At 38.6% G+C, this 27,320-nt stretch overlaps 1 protein-coding gene across 5 annotated transcripts in view; it reads left to right on the forward strand.

The window, feature by feature from the left end:
* Positions 1-27,320, forward strand: part of MDM4 (MDM4 regulator of p53) — a 46,456-nt gene that overhangs the window by 8,921 nt on the left and 10,215 nt on the right. Inside the window, exons 2-9 of one of the 5 annotated variants that reach the window (XM_059413199.1) lie at positions 9,400-9,512; positions 11,028-11,102; positions 15,000-15,133; positions 16,186-16,241; positions 20,617-20,684; positions 21,417-21,516; positions 24,091-24,251; positions 25,927-26,061. In XM_059413199.1, coding sequence (XP_059269182.1) covers positions 9,435-9,512; positions 11,028-11,102; positions 15,000-15,133; positions 16,186-16,241; positions 20,617-20,684; positions 21,417-21,516; positions 24,091-24,251; positions 25,927-26,061 — 807 coding nt within the window. In that variant the 5' untranslated portion in view covers positions 9,400-9,434. Of the gene's footprint in view, positions 1-9,399; positions 9,513-11,027; positions 11,103-14,999; positions 15,134-16,185; positions 16,242-20,616; positions 20,685-21,416; positions 21,517-24,090; positions 24,252-25,926; positions 26,077-27,320 lie in introns of those variants that run through there. The other 4 variants (XM_059413198.1, XM_059413200.1, XM_059413202.1 and 1 more) reach the window with 4 other exon arrangements.

Below are 27,320 nucleotides of genomic sequence, written 5' to 3' on the forward strand. Positions count from 1 at the left end.
TTAAAATAAATCTTAAAAAAAAAAAAAAGAAAGAAAGAAAAAATGAATGTCCTCAAAGGGAAAGTTTTCTTAGAATGCTGAAGATGAGTGATCAGGAAAAATTTGCTTCCAGGAGTTATAGTGAAATTTAAGAATAACAAAGCAAAAGAAGCCTCAGAGAGAAAGAACAGATTACTACAAGGAACAAAACTTAAACTGACATCAGACTTGAATAGCATCACTAAATGCAGGAAAACAAGAGTGTTTGCAGAGTTTTGAAGAGAAACTTAGAATTTTATACCCAACCACAATCATTAAAGTAAAAATATTCTCAGGTGTATGAAGTCTTGGAAACCTTGCCATATAAATACCTATATTGAGGCCAGTTCTGGATGAAATACTAAGTGATTCAAATCCAGGAAGTGTTAGATCTGTGAAGTAAAGGTGATTGTAATTACTTGATATTCATTGTAAAGGCTAAGCCCCCCAACCCCCCCAAAAGTCTGTCAGAATTTAAAGTCCAGATGATACCAATAAAGTTCTTATCTTTGGGGCACAGTGTGGCTCAGTGGATTAAGCTGCTTTTTTCAGCTCAGGTCATGATCCTCAGGGTCCTGGGATTGGAGCCCCACAGCTCTCTGCTCGGTGAGGAGCCTACTTCTGCGTCCTCCCCCTGCCCCCGTCTGCCTGCCTGCCTGCCTGCCTGCCTACTTGGGATCGCTCTCTGTCAAATAAATAAATAAAATCTTAAAAAAAAAAAAATTCTTATCTTTTTAGCAGGCAGACAGAATTTTTTTTTTTTTTTTTAAGATTTTATTTATTTATCTGACAGATCACCAGTAGGCAGAGAGGCAGAAAGAGAGAGGAAGGGAAGCAGACTCCCCACCCAGCAGAGAGCCCAATGCGGGGCTCTATCCCAGGACCCTGGGATCATGACCTGAGCCGAAGGCAGAGGCTTTAACCCACTGAGCCACCCAGGTGCCCCAGAATTTTTTTAATTAAAATTTTTTCAGTGATCCACGATTCATTGTTTATGTACCACACTCAGTGCTCCATGCAATACCTTAATACCCAGCACTGGGCTCACTCAACCCCCCACCCCCCAGAATCATTATTTTTAAAAAAATTTTATTTCTTTATTTGACAGACTGTGAGAGAGGGAACACAGCAGGAGGAGTGGGAGAGGGAGAAGCAGGCTCCCCACTGAGCAGCCCCCCCCCCCCCGCCCCCCATGCCAATGCAGGCTCAATCCCAAGATGATAGGATCATGACCTGAGCCACAGGCAGTCTCTTAATGACTGAGCCACCCAGGCTCCCCGGAGATAGAATTTTTAAGAAAGGCAGTAACAGGGCACCTGGGTGGCTCAGTGGGTTGAGCTGCTGCCTTCGGCTCAGGTCATGATCTCAGGGTCCTGGGATCGAGTCCCGCATCGGGCTCTCTGCTCAGCAGGGAGCCTGTTTCCTCCCCTCTCTCTCTCTCTCTGCCTGCCTTTCTGCCTACTTGTGATCTCTCTGTCAAATAAAATCTTTAAAAAAAAAAAAAAAAGAAAGTAACATTAAGCATAGGAAGAGTAGAACAAACTGGAATGTTAAGTCAGGATGGTAGAAACATCCATACATACTAATTAAGTGAATGGACTGAATTTTCTAGTTAAAGGTAAAAACTGGCAGACTGGATTGAAATCCAAAGTTCAGATACATGTTTTTGTGTTTTTTTGTTTTGTTTTTCCCCCCCACAAGAGACACACCAGAAGTTTAAGGGCATGTAAAAATAGAAAGATGGGGAAAATACATACCTGGAATTATTAAAGCTGGCATGACCTCACTAATACTAGATAAAATGCGCTTTAGGACAGAATGTCTTAACTGGGATGGAAAGAATCACTATGTAATGACAATCACAATATAATGACCATATAATGATAGTAATATGTCATTTCAGCAAGAAGATACAGCAGTTTAAAGCACGTTTGCTTCTGATTAAAAGTCCTTAAAATAGATGATGTAGAATTGGTGGAACTACGCTGGGATAAATGGACAAGTCCACCTTTGTAGTGGGAGATTTCATTATATCTCTCTTAATTATTTATAGGTGAGACTAATAAATTAGTAGTTATATAAGATTATAAAAAGCTAGCAAGCTTAACATAACAAGAGTTTTGCAAGCATACGTTATAGAATTGATCGCCAACCAGACCAGGTAAAAGCCTTAATTTCAAAGAACAGGTTTTACAGAGAGGATGATATCTCCCCACAGTGCTATTAAATTAAGAGTTAATCACAAAAACGTAAATTTAGAAAATATAGTATGCATAAGCATAGCTGTCAAGCTCAGGGATTTAAAAATTATGGAAATTGAAAAACACTGCTGAATGATAATGAAAACTTTATATAGTAAAATCTGTGGGCTAACTTAAAAAATATTGTTGGGGTGGGAGGGGGAAGGAATTTGTAGCCTTAAATATTCAAATTATAAGTGCAGGAGTAAGCTAAATGTCCAGCTTAAGAAACTGGGAAATGATCAACAAATTCTTTAAGAGTAGAAGAGGTAATAAGAAAAAATGTAATATCATGTATGGAAAGGAAGATGCGTCTGTACACAGATTAAAAGAATATATCAACTATATGCCCGTACTTTTGAAAACTTAGACAAATGGAAGAAGAAATAAAAAGCTTGAATAATCTAATATTTATTTAATTAAAATAGCAATTAAAAACCTTCCCAGAAAGAAAACACCGAGTTTTATGTTTCTTTCTTTTTTTTTTTTTAAAGGTTTTATTTATTCACTTGACAGAGACAGTGAGAGAAGGAACACAAGCAGGGGGAGTGGGAGAGGGAGAAGCCAGCCTCCCGCTTGGCAGAGTGCTTCATGCAGCATGCATGGCTTGATCCTGGGGCCATGGGATCATGAATTGAGCCAAAGGCAAACACCCAGCGACTGAGCCACCCAGGCACCCTGAGTTTTATGTTTCAAAGGTTAATTCTACCAACCTTTCAAGGACTGGAACATCTTTATTTTGTAGAATTTTTTCCCCCTGTCAATAGAAAAATAGACACTATTCAACAATTGAGTCTATTAAGCCTGCTAGCCCTGACATCCAAACTAGACAAAAACTTAACGGTGGAAAATTGTAGATCCATTTCATTCCCTAATACAGACTTGACAACCTAAACAAAGTAGCAAATCAAAACCAGCAGTGTACAAAAAAGGATAATGCTCCCAAACCAAGTTTGGTTTATCTCAGGTGTGTAAGGATTTAATTTTAGAAAATCCAGAAATGAAATTCAGAAACACACATCAATAGGTTAATAGAAAAAAATCATGATCAATTCAATAGATTCAGAAAGAATATTTTCTAAAAACCACTTTCCATGATGTTTTTAGCTAATGAGGATGAAGAGAAACCCTTCTAAACTGATAGAGTAACTGTAAAAGAACAACAAACAGTTAAAAAAAAATGTAGGGAAACATGAGAGGCATTTTCTTTAAAGTCAGAAACAAAGATGCCCAGGATTGTGTGTATTTGACATTGTGCTGATAGTCCTAAGCAGTAAAGAAGTCAGGAGCATAAGAATTGGAAAGAAGGTGATAAGATTTTGTTATCTGCCGGTGGCATAATTATTTACATAGAAAAAATGCACAGACAGATTATTAGAAATAGTTACGTACATTTAGGTGACTGGATAGAAGATTATTGAAAGTCCTTGGTATTTCTGTATGTATGTAAAAACTAAAAATTATAATGAAAGAGAAGCCATCACAATAGTATTAGAATATCAACTTTAGAAATTATTTTAACAGACGTGTTAAATCTCCAAAGGGAAAATTTTACTTAAATAAGTCCTTAATAAATAGAGAAATATATGATGTTGATGATGAAAAAACAGTTTGATCTGTATATAAAGTATAATTTCATTCAAAATCCCAACAGGAATTTTTATGGAACTTGGTAAAGATGATGCTAATATTTATATGGAAGAGATAAGGACCGGGAAGGCAAACTGGTGCAGCCACTGTGGGAGATAGTATGGAGGTTCCTCAAAAAGCATAAATAGAAGTACCCTATGATCCAGTAGTTGCGCTACTGAGTATTTACCCCCAAAATACGAAGCATTAGCTCAAAGGGATACATGCATCCCTATGTTCATTGCAGCATTATGTACAATAGCCAAATTATGGAAGCAGCCAAAGTATCTATTGATAAATGGATAAAGAAGGTTGGTGTATATGCTCAGTATGTTGGAATATTGTCCAGCTATAAGAGAGAAGAGAAATCTTGTCATTTGCAACATGGATGGAGCTAGAGAGTGTAATGCAAAGCGAAATAAGAGGAAAACCAAATATGATTTCACTCATGAGGTATTTAAGAAATAATACAAAGAGCAAAGGGAAAAAAAGGAGACAAACTAAGAAAACAAACTCACAGAGAACAAACTGATGGTTACCAGAAGAGATGGAAAGTGGGTGGGGGTTGGGTGAAATAGGTGATGGAGATTAAAAAGTACACTTACAGTGAGCACTGAGAAATGTATGGAATTGTTGAATCAGGGACGCCTGGCTGGCTCAATTGGTTGGGCAGCTGCCTTCTGCTCCGGTCATCATCCCGGCGTCCTGAGATTGAGTCCCGCATCGGGCTCCTTGCACGGTGGGGACCCTGCTTCTCCCTCTGCCTCTGCCTGCCACTTTGCCTGTGCTCACTCACTCTGACCAAAAAAAGAAAAAAAGAAAATTGTTGAATCATTATATTGCACACCTGAAACTAATGTTAACTATATTGGAATTAAAATTGAAAACTTAAAAAGTTAAAAATTTTAAGAAGTTGGGGGGCCAAGAATAAGCCTGTCACTTGTAAAAAAGAACATGGAGGAAAAGACTTGCTTTACTGGATAGGAATACTTATTATAAGATAGGAATTAAGACAATGTTAAATTGAGTAAACAGATTGATCAGTCCTTGGAGTAGAATAGAGAACTCAAGCACCCATGTATGTAAGGAAAATTCGGTGTACAAAAGAGGTGGCTGGCAGGAAAGAATGCATGTTCAATAAACTGAGCTGGAAAAATGGCTATCTATAGGGAAGAAGAGTAAAATTGATCTCTAAAAAGAAAAAAGTCAATTCCAGATTAAGAATTTAAAGGTCTTAAAATGTCATCCTTTCACCGCACACACTTGCAAATTTTTAGTAGAAAGGATTGGTGAATATGAGACTTCGGGGAATAAAAGAGTGCTTACATCAGAGGGGCCATTGACTAAAAAAAGAGAAGATGGATAAATATAAATTTGATTTTATTAAGTTTTCATACAAGTACCTTCTAGGAAATCGAAAAGACGATATAAGTTAAGGTATTTGCAGGACACCCAGTTGACATAGGGCTAATATTAAAAATTTATAAATAACTATTACAAACTAAGTATAACAAAATCAGGAAAATGTCCAGAAGACATGAGCTGATGTTTCATAGAAGAGGAAGCAAGGCTGCTAAGCAGATGAAGAGATTTAGTATCATCATTAGTGAACAGAGAAAAAGCCCATACCTATTGGCAAAAGTTAAAAAAGTTTTATGACATCAAATAGTGAAGAGGAGATGGATTCACAGGCTATCTTACAGATTCTTGTTGGGATTGTGGATTGGTGCACACACTTTGAAAACACTTTGGTATCAGTTCCTAAAGGTGAGTATTCATGTATGCTATGAGTGAGCAGTTTCTTTTGTAGATCTGCCCAAGAGACACCTTTTTTGCACATCTACATGAATATTACTAGTAGCACTTTTCATAATAGTAAAAACATAGAAACTATCCAAATGTTCATCAGACAGTGGATTATTATACAGCAGTCAAAATGAATGAAAAATAAGGTATGCTAAGACATCGATGTATCTTGAAAACATTATGCTAAGTGATATAAGCTAGACACCAAAGGACAAATATTGTGATTTTACTTATATGAGTTATCTAGTATAGGCATATTCATAGAGACAGAAAGTAGGATTTTGATCACAAGGCCCTGAGGGGAGGAGGTCATTGGAGAGTTCATTGTTTAATGGGTGCAGAGTTTCAGTTTGGGTGATTAAAAAGTTCTGGAAATGGATAGTTTTTATGGTGTACAGTATTGTGAACATACTTAATGTTACTAAATTGTACACTTAAAAATGGTAAATTTTATGTTATATTTAGTTTACAATAAAATTTTTTTAAAAAAGAACTAAGGACTCTTAATTACAGGAAACAAGATTGCTGGAGGGGTGGGGTGTGGGGTAACTAGGTGATGGACATTAAGGAGGGCACATGATGTAATGAACACTGGGTATTATATATTATATATATTTTAAAAGATTTTATTTATTTGACAGAGATCACAAGTAGGTAGAGAGGCAGGCAGAGAGGAGGAAGCAGACTCCCTGCTGAGCAGAGAGCCTGATGTGGGGCTCGTTCCCAGGATCCTGGGACCATGACCTGAGCTGAAGGCAGAGGCTTTAACCCACTGAGCCGCCCAGGTGCCCCAATAATACATTATATGTTAATAATAATAAAAAAAAAAGTGACAAAACAGTAGGAATTGTTAGTGAAACAAAAATCTCAAAAATTACTATATCTGCTTCTTTTAAGTTAAAAGCAGCTAACCTAAAAATACTTACTTGTAACATTCCATTTTGATGCACTAAAATGCATAAAAAGGAAGGAAAGAAAATCAAAACAGGATAAGGATGATTGTTGGGGAGAGGCAGGGGAATGGGCTAGGGAAGGATATTATAGTTAAATGTAGGTGGTTGTCAAGAGTACTGCCTTGAGGATGTTTATTGCATCAGGAAGAATCAAGGAAAAGTGGGTCATGTGCTGATAAACAATGAGAGTCTGTTGAAGAAAAGGATTATGATTAATTCTGTATATTGAGGTCTAAGGGGCAAAAATATATTACTAAGTGAGGTCTTTAGAACTCTTGAGTTTGAAATCGACTCCAGCAATTCACTGAATTGTATTATCTTGGGCAAATAACATCTCTATGCTTCTCTTGCCTTAGATGTAAAACAAAGAATAATGTTTATTATATTCTACTAATAATTATTATACTATAAGTAATTATTATACTATAAATAATAGTAATAATTCTTTTACCTACATCATAGGGTTATTAAATGGGTTAATGTGTGCCTGATACAGAGTCTGCGCCTTTTGTTTTGATTATCTAGTGCTGTGTCATAAACCACGCAACAACTTAGTTAAAACAACAGCCATTTGATTTATTCTTACGATTTTGTGGGCTTAGTTGGATGGTTCTTGCCTGTCATGCAGCTCTGGTCAAGCAGTAGCTGCTTTTGGAATGTCCTGTTATACGTGGTGCTTTGGAAGGAGTGGCTAGAAGGCTGTGATGAGCTGGACAACTAGTCCTCCCCACACGGCCCTTTTATGTGGTCTCTAGGAAAGCAGTCAGATTTTACGGGTCTCCAAGAGCACAAAAAATGAAGCCGCCAGCGCTTGGAATTGGCACATTACCACTTCCGCTGTATTCTGTTGATAAATGTCACAGAGCTACTTGGGAGATGCATTGAAGACCATTTTTGGAAACCGTTCACTCTGTTATTTCTTTATTTTTAAGATTTTATTTTTGGTTAAGTGCAGACTGAACGCGGGGTTACAGTCCTGAGATCAAAAGTCGCATGCTCCACCCACTAAGCCAGCCAGGCACCCAGCATCCACACTGTTAGTGATACTTGTGACCATCATGTTACTCTACAGTAACATGTATGTAATTGTCAGTTTCGGCATCAGGGACTGATTAATGAATAAATACAAATCTCTGCCCTCTTGCTGCTTCTGTTTTACATGATAAGGAATTAGAACGTATAGTATGTTGGTTGGTAATAAGGACGATACAGAAAAATAAGGCAGAGAAGGATAGGGAATACTGGGGGTTGGGAGCTGCAGTTTTAAAAATGGGTAGTCATGGAAGGCCTCCTCGGTAAACTGATATTTGAGTAGACAAAAGGAGGAGGAGGTTAGGAGCTCGAGGGGCAAGGGTGGGAGCAAGAAAACCTTAGGAGGGTAGTGCAGTTGAGAGGTAGGTGGTTTGGATTTGTGCAGTAATAGTGGAAGTGGTGAGAAATGGCTAGAGTTTGTATTTTGAAGATAACAGCTCTCCAGTTTATTCATGAACTGGGTGTGGAATGTGAAAGAAATCCGGGATGGCTTCAAGGTCGTTGACCTGAGTAGCTGGAAGGATGGAGTTGTTGATTGCTAAGGTGGGGAGGACTGCAGGACTGGCAGGTTTGGGGAGATCTGGACTGGCGTTTTAGGTATAAGGTTTGAAATGCTAATTAAAAGCTAGCTACTTTAAAATTGTAAATTATGCTTGTATCCTATTTGACTTCCCATTTTGTGGCAAGGGAAGCCGATGGGGGAGGGAGGAATTTGAATTGTGTTAGAGTCAGTAAGTATTCTCAGAAGACTGAGGAATCTTGTTAGTTTTATCCAGACCATTTGTCAGTTTTTCCAGGCCCCTTTCACCTTTTCCCTGATGTGGCTTGTTATCACAAATTTCACTGATCACTTATCACCTTTTTACTAGAAAAAGGCCCGATGGTAAACTTTAACAAGTTTATTTAAAAATTTATTTTCCCTCTTCAAAAAAAATTTTTTTTTTAAAGGAGAGATGGTAGAAGTTGAAAAATTTTCACTGAGCCTTACTCTGTTTCATTTCGTGTTACAGCTTTCCTTGATGATAGATGTCCACTTTGGCTTAACCCATCTTGTAGGGATCGCTATACTCTTTAGGTTTGGCACACGTTATGTTCCCACCTTGGCTTAACCCATTTTATAGGCATTTAGTTGCTATACTCTTTGGCGTTGGCAGGTATTAAAAACTAACTGCCTTAACTGATACTGAGTAATTTGACTCTCACTTTCTTGCAGTTGCTTGGCCAAGACATGTTTCAACATGTTGCAGAGGTTTTTCTTGATATGCCCTTGGAATCATAAATCTATTACTTAATCTTGGCAATTCCCCCAGCTCTATGATCTGTTGTCTTCCAGGGGGTGCTCTTGAGCACTGTTAAGAGGGGAGGAGTTACTGAAACCCTGATACCCATTGGGGAGGTAATGATTGTGAATTTGACTTTCGGCTAAAACAGTTTACTCATTATCATCACTGTGGAAGTTGGAGCATGCCTGAACCTGTTTCTGTTTCGGACTTCACCTGAGGGAAGCATGGATGGCTCTGACTCTTAATTAAGCTCTCCAGTTTTTTGGAGGATCTGAATTTAGAAAGGGATCAGAAGAGTATCGAGAACCATTTGTGTAGGGTCCTCTGATACATGTGTCTTTTTTTTTTTTAACCTTCTGCTGGCTGCTGTTTTGTAAATCTTCAAAGTGAAAATTTTCTGCTTTAGAAGAGATTTCATAACTTTTTTTTTCCTTGTAGATTTATCAGCAGACGGCAATTTCTTCACTGCCAAAATGACCTCACTTTCCACCTCTGCCCAGTGTTCAACTTCTGACAGTGCTTGCAGGATCTCTCCAGAACAGACCAATCAGGTAAATCATTTTTAGGCATTCCTAGTTTTCTGTAAGCTTTTAAAAAATTGAGTTGGAGCACGTAGTAACTTTACTGACTTTTACTGACTTAGGATTTTATGTAGAGCAGAAAGGATTATTTTTTAAATTCCGTATTAGGGAAACTAATAAATAGTTTCACTGCTCAAAATTTGAATTGATTATTGGTTAAATAAAGATGTGGAGGTTACACATTGCTTAAAATACAGTACATTTTGAAAATTTATGTTTTAGGATATGGGTGGCTAATGGAGAATTTGGGGCCAAGTTATATGTTTGTTTTCCATCTCTCTTGCTTCATTTTAACAAGCTTGTTTTCTTTAAAATTAATTTTAAATTGTAAATATAGCAAATGTATTCTTATAAAATTCAGTTTTATAATGTGTTTATTTATAAAGTATTTAGCTATAGAGACTCCTTGACTGTCTCTTCCCTTCTTTGCCCAAAATCCCCTCTCCCTAAGACAACACTATTACTAATTAGGTGTGTCTTGTTTCAGTTCTTTTCCTCTAACATGTAAAAATACATAATTTTGTCACCTGTCTTCATAAACATTGCACAATACATATAGTATTGTGTACCTTAGTGGATGATGAAAGTAGAATTTGGATTTGTTGGGGGAAAATGTGGCTTGTATAATAGATGGGTTTGATATAATTGTCCATCTCTGGAAGAAAACAAATGAAGACCTCAAACTTTGTACAAAAACAAATTCCAGGTAGATGAAGATTTAAATGTAAAGAGTGAAATAATGTTAGAGGAAAATTTAGGAAATGGTTGTGAAACTTCAGGATGAGAGGGGCCTTAGGACAAAACCAAAGAAGCTGTAAGAGGAAGAGAGAGACAAATTTGACCATAAAAATTTTAAAGATAAAACTGTGTGGTTAAAGACGGACTCCACAGTCAGAGTCAAGAGATGTCAAAGTCACTATCCCTTGTGTGTTTACGCCACATCTGGTTTTTCTGCCCACCTGTTGGCGCTGTTTGGGTTGTTCCATCTTTTGGCTGTTGTGAATCATGTTCCTGGGAACACTGGTGTACAAATACTTGTTTGAGTTCTACTTTCAGTTCTTTGGGGTATATACCTAGGAGAGGAACTCCTGGGTCATATGATAATTTTGTGTTCAACTTTCTGAGAAACTGCCAAACTATTTTCCACAGCAACTGAACCATTTATCTTCCCACCAGCTGTGCACAAGGGTTCCAGTTTCTCCACACGCTTGCCAATGTTTGTTTCCTTTTTTCTTTTGATTTTGGCCGTCTTAGCAGGTGTCAATGTGTTGTCTTTTGAAAATGTCATTTTTCAGAGAGGTAACAGGTAGTAGTTCGATTATCTGCTATTATTGTAGGTATTGGAAGATTGTTATTAGATGGTAAGTATCTACCAGGGTTTGTTAAAAATATATATATATTTAAGGAGCTTTTCTTGTTCCCTAGGGTTTGAGAAACCAAGCTAGTTGGAATATAAATAACAGGTTTTTTCAATGTTTCTATCAGGTACGACCAAAACAGCCACTTTTGAAGATTTTGCAGGCAGCAGGTGCACAAGGAGAAATGTTCACTGTTAAAGAGGTAAGCCGTCAAAGAGAATTCTCAGTTTTTGTTTTTGTTTTTTTTTTAAAGATTTTATTTATTTATTTGACAGATCACAAGTAGGCAGAAGGGCAGACAGAGAGAGAGAGAGAGAGAGGAGGAAGCAGGCTCCCTGCTGAGCAGAGAACCCGATAAGAGGCTCAATCCCAGGACCCTGGGATCATGACCTGAGCCAGAGGCAGAGGCTTTAACCCACTGAGCCTCCCAGGCACCTTGAGAATTCTCAGTTATAAGAACAGCTGAGAAGTAAACGCTGATGAAAAGAAAAAAAGTAGTAGCTGATGAATATGTAGTTCTGACATCAGGCCCAAGAAAGGAAATTCTCTTCCTGAAGTACTGGAAAGGCAACTTTTGCTTGTTTTAAAGACTGCTGAGCTAAATTCAACTTCATATTTCCTTTAAATTTCCTTTTGAAGTATGTTGTCAGCCAAACATAAAATTAACTGTGAATTCATTGATCTCCGAGTTAAAATGCAAAGCGTGTACAAGATTAAAAAATGACACTGTCTATGATTTATAGGATGTACTGCCAGGCAGGAATTAAATGCAGTGGTTTTTCATTATAAATGTGTCAGATACTCTTCTGAGCACTGTGAGTTATTTTAAACACTTATGCATTTAAATAACTTATTTAGCATCTAAAGGTTTTTTGTTTTGTTTTGTTTTTTAACAAAACCAAATTGAATTCCTTAAGTGGAAAAGACTCAGTATTAAAATGTTAATCTCTCTGAACTGCTTGCATTTAGTAGGATAAAAATCTAACCTTTTCTAATGGGAAGAAACAAAATTATCAAGCTTTTTTTTTTAAACTTTTCTGAAATACTTAAGGAACACTGAACTTCTGAGCCATTATATCTCTCAAGGAAACATATTGGGAGCATTTTAGATTTTCTAGAATATTCATATTTACTTTATCATTTTAAATTAAGTACATCATTTTGGACTGTATCTTTAGAATTCTGAAACTATTATTGAAGTATGGATTTTTATTTTTTATCTTTTTTTATTAAAGATTTTATTTATTTACTTATTTGTCAGAGAAAGAGAGAGAGAGAGATCACAAGCAGGGGGAGCAGCAGGCAGAGGGAGAAGCAGGCTCCCCGCAGAGCAAGGAGCCCCATGTGGGACTCAAACCCGGAACCCTGGGATCATGACCTCAGCCAAAGGCAGACACCCAACCGACTGAGCCACCCAGGTGTCCCAAAGTATGAATTAAAAAAAAAAAATTATTTGAGAGAAAGAGTGCAAGGGCGTATGCATTGGGGAAGGGACAGAGAATTTTCAAGCAGCCTCTGTACTAAGTGTGGGACCTGGTGTGGGGCTCGATGATCTCATGACCCCCATAAGATTGTGACCTGAGCCAAAAACCACAAGTGCGTGCTTAACTGACTTAACTGACTGAGCCACCCAGGTCCCCTGATGTATGGAATTTTATATCAGTAAAGTTGTTAAAATGAATTATGCTATCTCCTTCAGTCCTGTGGTAGAGGTTTCCTGGGTTAAGAAGAAATTAAGTACATATTGGTCAGAAAGAATATTTTACTGGGGAAGAAATTGCAAAGAGTCAGTTTATATGAAGCTCTCTATTATGAATTTTGACCTTACCTGGTGCATAAAGAAGAATTTCCTAATATTTTTAATTTTTTAAAGATTTTATTATTATTATTTTAAAAAACATTTTCTTTATTTGTCAGAGAGAGAGAGCACAAGCAGGCAGAATGGCATGTAGAGGTAGAGAGAAAAGCAGGCTCCCTGCTGGACAAGGAACCTGATACAGGATTCGATCCCAGGACCTTGGGATCATGATGGGATCATGACTGGATCATGACCTGAGCTGAAGGCAGCGACTCAACCGACTGAGCCACCCAGGCGCCCCTAATTTTTTATTTTTTATTTTTATTTTTTTAAAGATTTTATTTACTTATTTGCCAGACAGAAATCACAAGTAGGCAGAGAGGCAGAGGAAGGGAAGCAGGCTCCATGCTGAGCAGAGAGCCTGATGCAGGGCTTGATCCCAGGACCCTGGGATCATGACCCGAGTCAAAGGCAGAGGCTTTAACCCTGGTTAACCCCCGCTACCCAGCACCCTGCTAATTTTTTATTTTTAAATATTGGTTCTCAGTATGTGCGTTGAGGCAGTACAGTATAATGAGAGTAGTAATTTTGTATACATTATTAATGTTTTATTTTAATGTTTTTTTGCTGAATGCATTTATTTTATTTTATTATTTTTTAAGATTTTATTTATTTTTATTTATTTATTTATTTTTTAAAAAGATTTTATTTATTTATCCGGCAGAGAGAGATCACAAGCAGGCAGAAAGCCAGGCAGAGAGAGAGGGAGAAGCAGGCTCCCTACCGAGCAGGGAATCCGATGCGGGGCCTGATCCCAGGACCCTGGGACCATGACCTGAGCCGAAAGCAGACGCCCAACCCCCTGAGCCACCCAGGCGCCCCTAAGATTTTATTTTTAAGTGATCTCTACACCTAATGTGGAGCTTGAGCTCACAGCCCTGAGATGAGGGGTCACATGCTTTACTGACTGAGCCTGCCAGGTGTCCCTGAACACTTTTTTGCACCAGATGCTGGAATGGAAGCTTGCAGATCTGTTCAGTGGACTTGTGATAGTGTCCGATTTCACAGGTGCAGCAGTACCAGGACTGTAACGGTGAGGTTTCTTCACCCCTCCAGAAGAGGGCACACTCTTGCAAGTGGCTTTTTGTAGTCAGTCACTTCTTCAGAGCTTTACCACCAGTTGATATTCGAGTGGTCTGCTTTGTGCAAGCCCTAGTGTAGAGGTCTTACCTTCTCCCCCTTCTTCAGCTGGAGCTCTGGGAGTTAGAGGTGGTGATGCTGTGGCAGTGGCTGCAGACAATTATGTACACATTTATAGGGTAGATGATCTATATTATCTTAGAAGAGCTTATTTTGGATTTATTTCTTCCGGAAGTTGGACAGATAAAATATAAAACTTCCTCCTTTCCCTCTTCCAGTGGTTGTTCTTCCCCATCTTACTTCCCCCTAGGTATTTGATGATCTGGGGCGAAATGTTGCTTGGTATAGAAGGGAGCTTAGGAGCATTATTGTACCAATATAATGGGGACAGTGTTGGAAACATCTTCTGTGCAGGTATCTAATAATTCCTGAGAAGTTGGGGCCTAAAGATACAGATAGCCGCTTTGGTTTGCATGTGGTCTCTGACAGCAGAGGTCTTACTGTCATTAAGTGAACTTAATTATTAAGTTATTTTTTAAAAATCTGCATGGAGAAAACATTAGGAAAAAATAGATCACTTAAAACTTTTGAATCATGATCTTGTCTGAGTTCTTTCCATTTTTGTGAACTCTGTGAAAAAAGCCAGATAGACTAAATTTTTATTTGATAGACACTAGATTCTGTGTTTTATGCACTTACGGTGCCGATGGCTTGTTAACCATTGTACTTCATTTGCCAAAAAAGAATTAAAGGAATATGCATCAGAAGCGTCTTAGAGTTATGTGTCCCTGGACTTGGAATATATTTTTATGGACCAGACACATATAAAGTTTATTCTAGTCATGGAATAGGCCTCTTTATTTGGACTCGTAAGAACATTTTTATGGGGATACTAGGTAAATTCAACACTCTTTCTCACTGTCAGACTACTGCGTTTCTATTTTAAAAGTAAGTCTCTTGATGTCCAGCAAGATAATAAGTGGCTGAACCTAGTAGTTGGGGACAACCGTCTTGTCATAGGACTCCTTCCACAAGCACTGACATTCATGCTCACTCATGGTTTCTCTTTTTCTAACAAACTAATGTACCTTCCCTTCTCATAATTAACTTGTGTTTGGAGCAGCTGGGCAGACCTCTTCCTGTGGTTTTATTGCCCTGCAGGTCATGCATTATCTCGGCCAGTACATAATGGTGAAGAAGCTTTATGATCAGCGGGAGCAGCATATGGTGTATTGTGGCGGAGATCTTTTAGGAGAACTGCTAGGACGTCAGAGCTTCTCCGTGAAAGATCCAAGGTAAGAAGATTGAAGATTTGTTTGTCTTTTTGGGTGCTTCTAACAACTCAGTCTCCATAGGGTATTAGTGGTTATTTATTCCTTTAGTCAATCAATATTTAAGGGTCTCCTGTGAGGCCCTGAGAATGTGTTCGTGAACAGCGATCTCAGATTCTATGGAGTTTAAGGAGCAGTGAGACAGTGGATGCTCTTCCCCGTCTTCTTTCAGGTTATCACACCGCACTTAGTAAATTACACTGTGAGAGTTAGAGACAAAGAGGTACATGAAGCTGCGTTGGGGTGGGATTTAGGATCTTATTGGTTGGGGTCTGTATGGTTCCTTGAGGAAGTGCTATTTGAGCCGAGAGCTGCAGGATGAGTGAGGAATGGGAGTGCTCTGGGAGAGGGTTGGAGAACTGGCAGATTGAACATCATGTGCAAAGGCCTGGGTAGGAGGAGCTTGGTGTGGCTAGGTTAGAATTTTGTGAAGCAGCTGTTACAGAGAGGAAGACTGAGCTGATGAGCGAAATGTAGCATGGCTGGGCGGTTTGAGGTCGAAGATGGGCTTCATAAGAATCACAGTAGAACTTCTTTGACCTGTTGTGCAACTTTCTCCAGCCACATGGGGGTGTAAATGGTTGTTACAGAGTGAAAAGCAGATTAGTAATTAAGAAGCCATTGTTTTCTTTCTATAGCTTTGTGATGACTGTTTCTTCTGCGCTCATTTTGTCCTACTGTGGTTAGACTCCCTTCCACCCCTTCCCCAGTTAAAATTGTAAAACTTAATTCCTCGTGGGAAGAAATGGTCTCCAAGGGAAATCTTGTGTTACTGTTAGCTCATTAAATAAAATGTAAATTAATTAGTGTCTTAATGGTGGCAAAGTAACACAAGCACTTGGACATGAGTATCTTGACATTTAAATAATTACAAACAAATCTATTCTGGGGAAAACATTCTGCTTCTCCATGTGTTACAGAGAAAGTTGAAAGATCATGTACCAAATAGACATATAACATTTTAATGGAAAACCATGGGGTTATTAAGTTTTTGTTTTTGTTTTTGTCTCTGACAGCCCTCTCTATGATATGCTAAGAAAGAATCTTATCACTTTAGCCTCTGCTACTACAGGTACGTCACATCCTCTTTCTTCAACCTGTATCACAGCTTTGAGCTCAAGGGGGCAAATGATGGGAAAACAAGCAGGATTAAGATGGAAATGAAATGCTGTGTTGGCATGATTGGGAGGGACACCTGTCATATAGAATGTTATTAGGATGTTAACTTCATTGTGGAAAATTTCAGATATACTAGATAGATTAGTGTAATGCCCATCTCTTAGACTTAGTAATTGTTAACATTTTGCCACATTTGCTTCATATGGACTTTTTTTTTTCTTAATTTTAATTTATTTTTTTCCATCTGGATATACTTTTAAAATCTCGAACAGATAAGGACCATTTTCCTTTAAACAGAACTGCAGTGTCATTCTTACACCCAAGAAAATTATTAATAATATAAATAATAACTCCATAATATTATCCAATAGCCAGTGTGTGTATAGTTTACCCCCAGTTATCCCAGAAAGGCCTTTTACATTTGGCTTGTTGAAATCAAGATCCAGACCAAGTCCACACATTGCGTTTGGTTGATATGCCTGTAAGTATCTTTATAAAACAATCCTCCTTTTATTTTTATGTCATTTATTTGTTGAAGAAATGGATCATTTGTCCTATAGAATTTCCCACATTCTAGTGGTTGCAAGATTGTATTCTTATGATGTCGTTAAATGTGCTTGTCTGTTTCTTTTATTTCCATTAAACTAGTAGCGCTTGAATAGTTTCAAGTTTAAATTTTTTGCTGAGAATTCGTAGGTGGTGCTTTGTACATCTTTTGCATCATACCTGAGCCATGTAAAGGTCGACTTGTCCCTCTTTCAGTGATGTTGATTCTGTAGGCGCACATGCTGTTATCTGTTATCAGGGTCCCCAGGAACCTTTCACCTAATGGTTTTAGCTTTCTGTTATATGAATGTCAGTTTGTCTGACACCCTTTGCTTGATTCCATATTTTTTAAAGATTTTATTTATTTATTTGACAGAGATCACAAGTAGGCAAAGAGACAGGCAGAGAGAGGAAGGGAAGCAGGCTCCCTGCCTAGCTGAGAGCCTGATGTGGGGCTCGATCCCAGGACTCTGGGATCATGACCTGAGCTGAAGGCAGAGGCCTTAATCCACTGAGCCACTCAGGTGCCCCAATTCCATATCTTTTAAATACTGTCCTCTGGGTTTAATTTATTCCGTATGTGCAGGAAGCGGACTGCTCTGAGGTCTGAAGAAATAGGTGAAAACTGGATATAACTGAAATGTAACCCTATCTGTTACTCCTTTCCAAATAATGAACCCCCCTCCCCCATTTCTCTGTGAAGGCCTTTTGTGCGTCTCAAATTAGATTTTAGGTAACCTTATCCTTTAAAGAAAGCCAAGTTTGTGATCTTTTAGATTGGTTATCTTCCAGTAGTTTAGTGAAACAAATAATTGAAAAGAATCCAGTCCTAATAAAGATTTATGATTTAACGTGAGAGCAGAGAGACTGCTTTCATAGTGAAATGTGTCTTTGAACTTACATTGAATTTTGGAGCCTGTTGTCTTCATTGAGCCATTTGCCCACTTCACCCAGCTTTAAATTTCTGTTGAGAGGGAAGGCCTTGCAAATAATACAGCGCTTTATTGAAATTCAGTCACTTGTGAAATAGTAGGGCTTTCCTGGGATGTTCACTGCAGGCTTGAACTGCACGGAGGATTTTATATTTGCTGATCTACGCTTTCAGTAGAATTTGTTTTCTGATTGTTCTCTGGATAACTCGAGTGGGTCTAATTCTCACGTTTCCTCTCTCTTTCTCTTGCACTTGGAGCATTTAACATGCCATCTATTAAAATGAACATTTCAATAATATTTCAGTTGATCCTAACAACAACCTTGTGAGGAAGGTCTGGAGATGTTTGTTTGTGGTTTTGATTTTCGCTTTTTTTAAAAAAAGATTTTATTTTATTTTATTCATTTATTTTTTAAAGATTTTATTTATTTATTTGCCGGAAGGAGGGAACACAAGAGAAAAGCAGGCTTCCCACTGAGCAAGGAGCCCGATGTGGGACTCAGTCCCAGGACCCTGGGATCATGAACCAAGCCGAAGGCAGATGCTTAACAACTGAGCCTCCCAGGCGTCCTAATTCTATTTATTTGACAGAGAGAGACACAGCGAGAGAGGATAACATTGGCAGGGGGAGTGGGAGAGGGAGGAGCAGGCTTCCCTCCGAGCAGGGAGCCCTATGCGGGGCTTGATTCCAGGACCTTGGAATTATGACCTGAGCCAGACGCTTAACGATTGAGCCATCCAGGCGCCCCTTTGGTTTTTGCTCTTAATAGAATAAATGATTTGTCCAAGATGAGGTGCCACTGATAATTGGTAGAACGGATATTTCTGACTGACTGGTTCTTGGGCTTTTCATTGTGCCACACATTGATGTCATAACAGAGTTTGCCCCAATTAATTTTTCTTAACACATTTCTCTCTAAACATGAAATGTTTAAAAGATTTTGTTTGTTCTTGTCACTTTGAAATGATTTTAGTTAGAAAAAAGTAATAAAAGTATAATAAAGGGTTCCAAATATTCTTTACCCAGATTCCCCAAATGATAACTGACATCTTGTATAACCATAGTACCTTGTTAAAAACCAGAATATTGCCCCAAAGTACTTTTGATTGTCTGCTCTTGACTTGCCCTTGCTTTGGTGCTTGTGGTTGGTTATTGCTGTTGATCTGAATGAATTGGGTTGCTTGTGTTTTATTTAAAAGGACAAACGAGAAAAATGTTTTTTATATCACCTGCTGTACACCTTTGCAAGTGGGTTAAACCTTTTATTTTGATGGTTGAGAAAATGTCATTGTGTAAAGTAAAGGTGGCTCTTTTATGAGGCATCTGTCCAAATCTCCACATGTATACCAACAAAATGACAAATAAATGACAGGCTTTATTTAGTTTAAAATTCCTTTTGTATGTTGTGGTTTTCCCACATAATTTCTTTTTGCTTATAAATTTTCATTTTTTTAAAAAAAGATTTATTTGAGAGAGGGCGTTTGAGAGCGAGAGCTCACTCACTAGTTGGTGGGAGGGGCAGGAGAAGAGGGAGGAGCAGATTCTCCACTGAGCAGGGGGCTCAGTCCCAGGACTTGGTAATCATGACCTTAGTCGAAGGCAGATGCCCAACAGATTGAACCAGCAGGCGCCCTGCTTCTAAATGTTTTAACCTGAGGAAGATATAGGAAGGCATTAGAACTATAAATGACAATATCAAGTTGCTTTAGTAAAGAAATGCTTTATCTGCATTGTCTCGTTAGTTGATCTTTGAAGACCACTGGGGTCAGAAAATGCTGTCTCTCAAACTTCTCAGTATTCTCTGTTGACCTATAAAAATTCTTGTCGAAATCACGCTCTTTAGGATTACAGTTCTGAAATTGTTTGCGTTGTGCAAACTAACTGAATTATCAAACCACTTGGAGGATCCATATTCTTTTCCCTGGCAGCCTCTATGACGTGAGGATGGGGTTCTCCATAAATGTCTTATCTCTGGACCTGATAGTAGCTAACGAACCCAACCCTTGGTAGACTTATTTGGGAACATTTCAGTTACATATAACCTCATATAATGAGCAGTCTAGGTTACTAAATTCTCTGCACTTTGTCGTTTTCCTGTAGCTGAGTTTTCATCTTCTGTTCTGCTTGAAAAATTTCCAAGTCCTCAAAATACATTTCTCTCAGACTATCTGAGAATTACTCTCAGGTTATTGTTTTCTTTGCTTTCACTGGCTTTGAGAAGAACTTTTATCTGCTCTCCCTTCTTTCTTAGGAAATGATTATAGTAATTGGGAAAAATAAAACTTTTTTTTTAAGTAAAACATGTTAATTAAAAAAACTACTGCATATTCATGTATTGGGAATTTAGAATGTAAGTTTGCACGAGGTGCTATTGTGTTATGAAGCAAGTGAGGAAAATTCCAGATTTTCAGATTTCATAACCCTGTATAACTTTAACAGTTGAAAGTAAAAATTAAAGACCGAACTTTTTTGCTGTGGTTTACAAGTTAGGCAGATTGGATAATAAACATCTGTGGGAAGAGATAATAAAAAATACTCTCCATTATTTCTTGGTTGGAATCACTTTCATAGAAAAATGTGAAAGTTTGCCATGAACATTTTTTAGTTATTTTTCATTTTCTCCCAGATTACATTTTGGTAATAACATTTTGAACAAAGCCTGTCTTGGTCTTTGCTGTTTTTATCAGTTTTGATTTTTCCCTTTTGGATGAGAGCTTTGCCCAGCCAACATGGAGACGTACATCTTTAGGGAGCACACCTGGCTCCAGGGTTGTTTGCTGAGGTCCTTTTTATGTGGAAAGAACGGTTATTACCAGGGAAGGTTTTCCTTTTGTTTTACTTGCTATCCAGATGCTGCTCAGACTCTCGCTCTCGCACAGGATCACAGTATGGATATTCCAAGTCAAGACCAACTGAAGGTAAAATCACCACACGGTGACTTCTTTTGTTGTACAGAGTGGCCCCTTCTCTGTACCTATGGATCTTGGACTCCCAAGACCTTTCTCTGAATGTGGTAAGAATTTAACAAGAAAGGTTCTTGGGAGTTCACAGACCAGGGACAGAGTGAACTTCTCTGTTCTGCCCATAACAGAGTTCCAGTCTCTGAATTTTTCTTTGGGATGTAGCACTTCTGATCTTCAGTTCCTCCAGTTGCATTTTCTTTGGGGTTTGTGTATGCCTGTGTGTGTGATGGTGTCCATATATAGGTGTTTGAGAAAACTGCTTTATTAGATTTTAGCAGGCTTTTTGCAATTGAGTTCATGTCAGGCCATTCTTAAAGCTTCTTGAGACCTGGGAACTTTATGATCTTCTTGGTATGTGCTGAGGGTTTCTCATGTTTTCTGAATTATGCCTAATTTTGTAGTCTAGAGGCTTTTCATTGATAGCCTATTTTTAACAGTAGATTTTGGCCTTTTGTGCATAGATTTTTTTATTCCCCTAGGTTTGGGATTCTCTTAGTGCTGCTCACAGTGAGTTAAGGAGAGGTGTTGCCTTTATTTGATGACTATTGCGAACTCCAGAGATCTCTTTCTTGTGCGTAACCCATTGTGCCGCACGCTGACTGGTGAGCCAGGACGGAACTGCTACATCCCCGGGTCTCAGTCATTTTTATGGCACTGACAGACATCTTTCCCTTTTTTTTTTTCCAGCAAAGTGCAGAAGAAAGTTCCAATTACAGGAAAAGAACAGAAGAAGGCAATATTCCTGCACTGCCTACCTCACATCATAAATGCAGAAGTTCTAGAGAAGGTAAGTTTTGGGTTAAGGCTATACATTTTTTACTTTTTCTTTCTCTCTCTTTTTTTTTTTCCTTTCGTTGATGACTTCTAGAAATGGGATTTATTCAACATTTAGCACTGGCTGCAATTGAGACCATTCTATAGACAACTCCAAAAATAATAATGCATTTTTTGTATATGAAGTAAGAGGGTCATATGTCATCCTTACTTCTCATTCTTTTCCAAAAACTTTTCCTTTACCCTAGTGACCGTTGTTAACTTTGAAGATGGTAGTGCTCTTTTAGCAACCTGTGTTTACTGGGGTGGACTGGTGGGGTGAGACCTGTCCTTTGGTTACATGCTAATAGAAGATCACTACAGATAAATCAATTTACCACCTAGTCAAGCTGCCTTGGCCTTTTAAATTTTGACATACTTGTATATATTCAGTCCAGTTAGGCTTCTTATTTTGATTTATCTGCTTCAGGTGAAGGCTAATTTTTGTAGAGTTTTGAAGTTTGCAGAGATGATGTATACGTAGTCTGTCAGAGCCAAGAATGAGCCCTCAGGAGCCTAGTAGTTCCTTTGTTTGCCCTTGGATGATAGTCCTCGGATCTTTGCCATCTGTACTAGATACGCTATGGTCAGGTTAAATGACTTAATTGATATTTTGAAAGTTTGCCCCAAGCTCTGCTTAATAAAGTATCCCCTAAAATTTTTTCTCTACAGGAGTATAAAATAATAAATTATTCAAGCCTTTTATGACATGATAGTTTCTAGTTTAGGTACTGGCTCATACTTAGAGCAGTGGCAGGTTAGAGCTCTAGCAACATCCCAGAACGTGATGCTGCTCTAATTGTTTTAAATGTTAAAAATTGAATCCATTTATCATACAACCGAATTTTGAGCTACCTAGTCACTTGGGAGCTTATTTCCTGTCTGTATGGTATTAAGTGTGTAATTTTTTCTTTAAATGTAGGTCTTTGGTTATTTGCTACTCAAAAAGCTATTTGAAATGTAAGAACAGCCAATGTAAGAGACTGTGTGTAGCTTGTGCTGTAAATTTTGAGAATAAAGAGCTTAGTATTTTCAGAAAAGTGTATAAGTAGAAAGGTCAGACTTTGTGTATGTGGAAAGGATATTTCTATTGTCCTTACGGGATGTTTGAGAGCTTGAAGAGACGAGGATAACTTTAATATGGCATCATCTCAGGGGTTTGGGTTTTGATTATCTAGTAATGAGTAAGTAAAAAGCTAAATTTCTCCCTGAACTTAATGGGCAGGGTTCAACATAATTTGTAAGTAGATAAGGTAATCCTTTGTTCTGACAGGGACCAATTTATTGCAAGTTTTTAAGCACGGGCAACTCAACACATTTTAACACCCATGGTTGCTATGGAAATGGCTGGTGCACCGGGAGGAGGCAGAGGAGAGTGAGAAAGTAGGAACAGAGGAGAGCACAACAAAACAAGATTGGATGATGGCATGTTGTGGTAGCAGCAAATTTTTTTTTTTTAAAGATTTTATTCATTTATTTGACAGACAGAGATCACAAGTAGGTAGAGAGGCAGGCAGAGAGAGAGAGAGAGGGAAGCAGACTTCCTGCTGAGCAGAGAGCCCGATGCGGGACTCGACTCCAGGACCCTGAGATCATGACCTGAGCCGAAGGTAGCGGCTTAACCCACTGAGCCACCCAGGCGCCCGGTAGCAACAAATTTATGTTAGTCACCACCTCGAATGTCACTTGGATGTACAACATGAGATCTTTTACTTGGAATATATGGTCCCTTCTTAGATTTGGGGTTTGCAATATTTCTAGATCTTAGATAACCTCGAAAGAGCCCATTGATCCAGAAAGGACATTGGTGTTTTATAATGGTTGTTAGCCATCTGAACATGAACTCGTGAGAAACATCCCTAAATATGTAGCAGTGAGATGGCCTTGACAACCTTGTGAGTGCCCATTCGGTCTGGACTGCCTTGCTTCTGTCTTCAGGTTCGGCCGCTCTGCTACCACTGTTGCAGTCCATGGATCAAGCCACCATCAGGCATCATGTACTAGAACAAGTCTCTCTTTGATCATTGCCGTGCTCTGAATGTTTAACATGGTGCTAAATAACCATTTTGAAATCCTCTAGAACAGTGTCATTGTTTGGGTGTTTTCAGAGTTTAGATTTTTTTTTTTTTTAAGATTTTATTTATTTATTTGACAGAGAGAAATCACAAGTAGGCAGAGAGGCAGGCAGAGAGAAAGAGGAGGAAGCAGGCTCCCTGTCAAGCAGAGAGCCCAATGAGGGACTCAATTCCAGGACCCTGAGATCATGACCTGAGCCGAAGGCAGAAGCTTAACCCACTGAGCCACCCAGGTGCCCCAGATTTCTTGATAAATGATCATCTGCTTCTAGTGTCATTACTTGTTAATGAACGACTCCTGAATTTGAGAGGAGGTCCGGACTCTGTGACTGCAATATTTGATTTTTGTTTCTTTCAATATATTGGCTGTAGAAATTTCTTTTGACCTGTCTTGTAAAGAGATTATAAGTGTTACAAAGCGAGTTTTGAGTTTTGTGTAGGTAGTTACTGTCCTTTCCGTTTGACTGCTGTAGATGAAGACTTCATAAAAAACTTAACCCAAGATGAGACATCTAAGCTGGACCTTGGGTTTGAGGAGTGGGATGTAGCTGGGCTGCCTTGGTGGTTTTTAGGAAACCTGAGGAGCAACTATACACCTAGAAGTAATGGCTCGACTGATTTACAGACAAATCAGGTAAATGTCACATTGGAAGAGTAACTTTCTGTTTTTTTTTTAAGATTTTATTTATTTATTTATTTGACAGAGAGAGAGACACACACACAGCAAGAGAGGGAACACAACTAGGGGGAGTGGGAGAGGGAGGCGCAAGCTTCCTGCTGAGCAGGGAGCCCGATGCGGACCTCCCATCCCAGGACCCTGGGATCATGACCCGAGCTGAAGGCAGACGCCCAACGACTGAGTCACCCAGGCGCCCCCATTTTGTTTTTGAAAGAGTAACTTTCTTGCTTACTCTTCACCACACATTGCATTTTATAAGAATTCTCATTCAGCGCCATCTGTGTGCATCTGCTGCTCAAATCTGTATCCACAGCCTTGACCTCTTCTCTAAATGCCCAGCTTCTGTGCTCAGCTGCCTACTCACCACCTCCGCTTAGATGATCGGACATTGAACGTGTTCAAACCAGAGCTCTGGGTTTTATTTTTAATTTTTTCTAAACATTCCTGTATAGCCTTTCCTTTTCCGTGAATCTCCCTTCTATCCAGTCCTTCCAGCCAAATCTCAAGGGATGGTATCAGTTTCTTTCTCTGTCATATGCCACATTCAGGTTTTCAGCTCTTTATCCAAAACATATCCAGACTCTCAACGACTTTTATTACTTCTGGTGTGGTACCCTAATTCAAACCATAAACGTTCTGTTCCTTTGTCTTACTTATAGTCTCTTTTTTACTTCTCACTTCGAAAACCTGTTATTCTATTTTGTTTATGTGCCTCTTGCCTTTTTACCCCTACTGAAATGTAAGTCCACGGCTTTCTCATTATTCATCATTCTATTACTTAGTACCTAGAACAGTATCTGACACGTAATAGGAGTTCAGGGAGTATTTGCTTAGTAAATGAATGGATATAAAATAGTGGCAAAAAAAAGTAAGTTTTCTCTTAGGAATAGTGTAGAAAAGCAGGTCATAAAATATCCATAGACGAATGTGAAAGAAAGTCATATTTAAAGTCGTTCAAGAATTCAGAAAGAGGATAGGAGATTTTAGTTACCATCAGTATTTCTTATATTTCAATAAACATTATCATTTTTAAAGATTTTATTTATTTATTTATTTATTTAGAGAGAGCAGGTGAGCAGAGGGAGAGGGAGAGAGAGATCTCAAGCAGACTCTGTACTGAGTGCAGAACCAGACGTGGGGCTCAGTCTCATGATCTTGAGATCATGCCCTGAGCCAAAATCCAGAGTTGGATGCTTAACTGACTGAGCCACCCAGGCATCCCTCAGTAAACGTTATTTGACCATAAAGGAAGTAATATATTATAGTTAATAGAATTGTTTTCTAGGTTTTCAGTGTGCCACCTTTGGAAAGGAAATTTTAGGGAATGGATTCTGTTTAGTTGAGCAACTATGAGTCTTTAGCTTTTAAGCTTTCGGTACTGTTTCTTAGGTGTTATACCCGATTTACTGTTAAAGTTAGAAAATTTCTTGCCAGGCTCCCTATATCCACTCATTAGTTCATATGTAGTAGGTGCCAAGTAGATATCTGTTGAATGAATAGACATCTGCCGAAGAAAGGCTAGCTGTTCTTTGGAGGTGTGTGAAGATAGAGTTTTGGGTTCATTTCTCTTGGTTCAATGTCACCGATAAGCCTCTGACTACAAAAACTCACATTTGTTTTTTTCTACTAGGATATAGGTACTGCCATTGTTTCAGACACCACAGATGACTTGTGGTTTTTGAATGAGTCTGTATCAGAGCAGTTTGGTGTGGGAATAAAAGTTGAAGCTGCAGACACTGAAGAAACAAGTGAAGAAGTAGGGAAAGTAAGAGACAAAAGGGTATGTGTGGAAAATTTCACGTTGGTTGTATTTATGTGCACATAGTATAATCTGTTCAGATCTGGTGTCCTGTCCCTTGGTACCACAGATGAGTCACATAATCCCCCCTTTTTATTTTCTAATGTTTTCCTCTATCCGGTTTTCAGGTTCATAGTACATTAACCAACACTCTCTTAAAAATAGGATAGGACTGCATGGGTAAAACTCCTTCCTTAGAAGCAAGAAGCTGTCCTTTTCTCCTTGTCTAATCTCTCACTGTGGATTTTTTGCTTCTGGTGACCTTGCTTCGCTAACAAGGCAAAGTTCTAAGTGGCCATGGAAGCCTGCAGGGAAAAAATTCTTACTTTTTGGATGTCTCAATGTCTTCCACAGTCATTCATATCTAAATGGAAGTAGGCAGGTGGGCTCTTCTTACATAGTTGGAGTTTAAGTAAGAGGGAAGAAGAGAGAGTGTTAGAACTCCGAATACACAGTGTGAGCACACCAAGAGTCATTAAAGCATTTGTTCAAGTCTCAAAGGAGATTGGACTGCAGATCCAATGCCTGACGCTGACAGGATTCTCAGTAAACATCTATTGAGTAAATATAACAAAACACAGATGTAAATAGAGTCATCTTTTTAATTTGAGGGACTTTCATAGTAATTTGGATTCCTGAAGGGTATCCTGGTATGTTTATAGGCAGATCGATGCTTGGGTCCTGCTAGACTAGTTGTATGCGTAGCATCAGAAGGGACTGTAAGTGGCTGGAATGAAGACAAAGGTGACATTTGGAAACTTCCATTGAGAGACATGGAACTTAAAATACTTGAACTTGTGAGAGAAAGTTGCCATAAGGAGGTTCCTAATTATATCATAATTGATTTTATTCCATTTACTAGATCATAAAATAGGGTTTTAATTTTTAAAATTTTATTTTATTTTTTAAAAGATTTTATTTATTTGACAGAGAGACAACAAGAGAAGGGAACACAAGCAGTGGGAGTGGGAGACGGAGAAGCAGGCTTCCCGTTGAGCAAGGAGCCCGATGTGGGGCTTAAACCCAGGACCCTGGGATCATGACTTGAGCTGAAGGCAGACATTTAATGACTGAGCCACCCAAGTACCCCAATTTTTAGAATTTTCAATTCTGAATTTGAAAATTTAGAGGACACTTCCCACATTTCTTGACTTTCTTTTTCTTGGTCCATGGGCAATTTTTTTAAAAAGATTTTTTATTTATTAATTAGAGCAAGAGAGAGCACA

The sequence above is a fragment of the Mustela nigripes genome, chromosome 10 (genome assembly GCF_022355385.1).
Source record: "Mustela nigripes isolate SB6536 chromosome 10, MUSNIG.SB6536, whole genome shotgun sequence".
Classification (NCBI taxonomy): Eukaryota; Metazoa; Chordata; class Mammalia; order Carnivora; family Mustelidae; genus Mustela; species Mustela nigripes.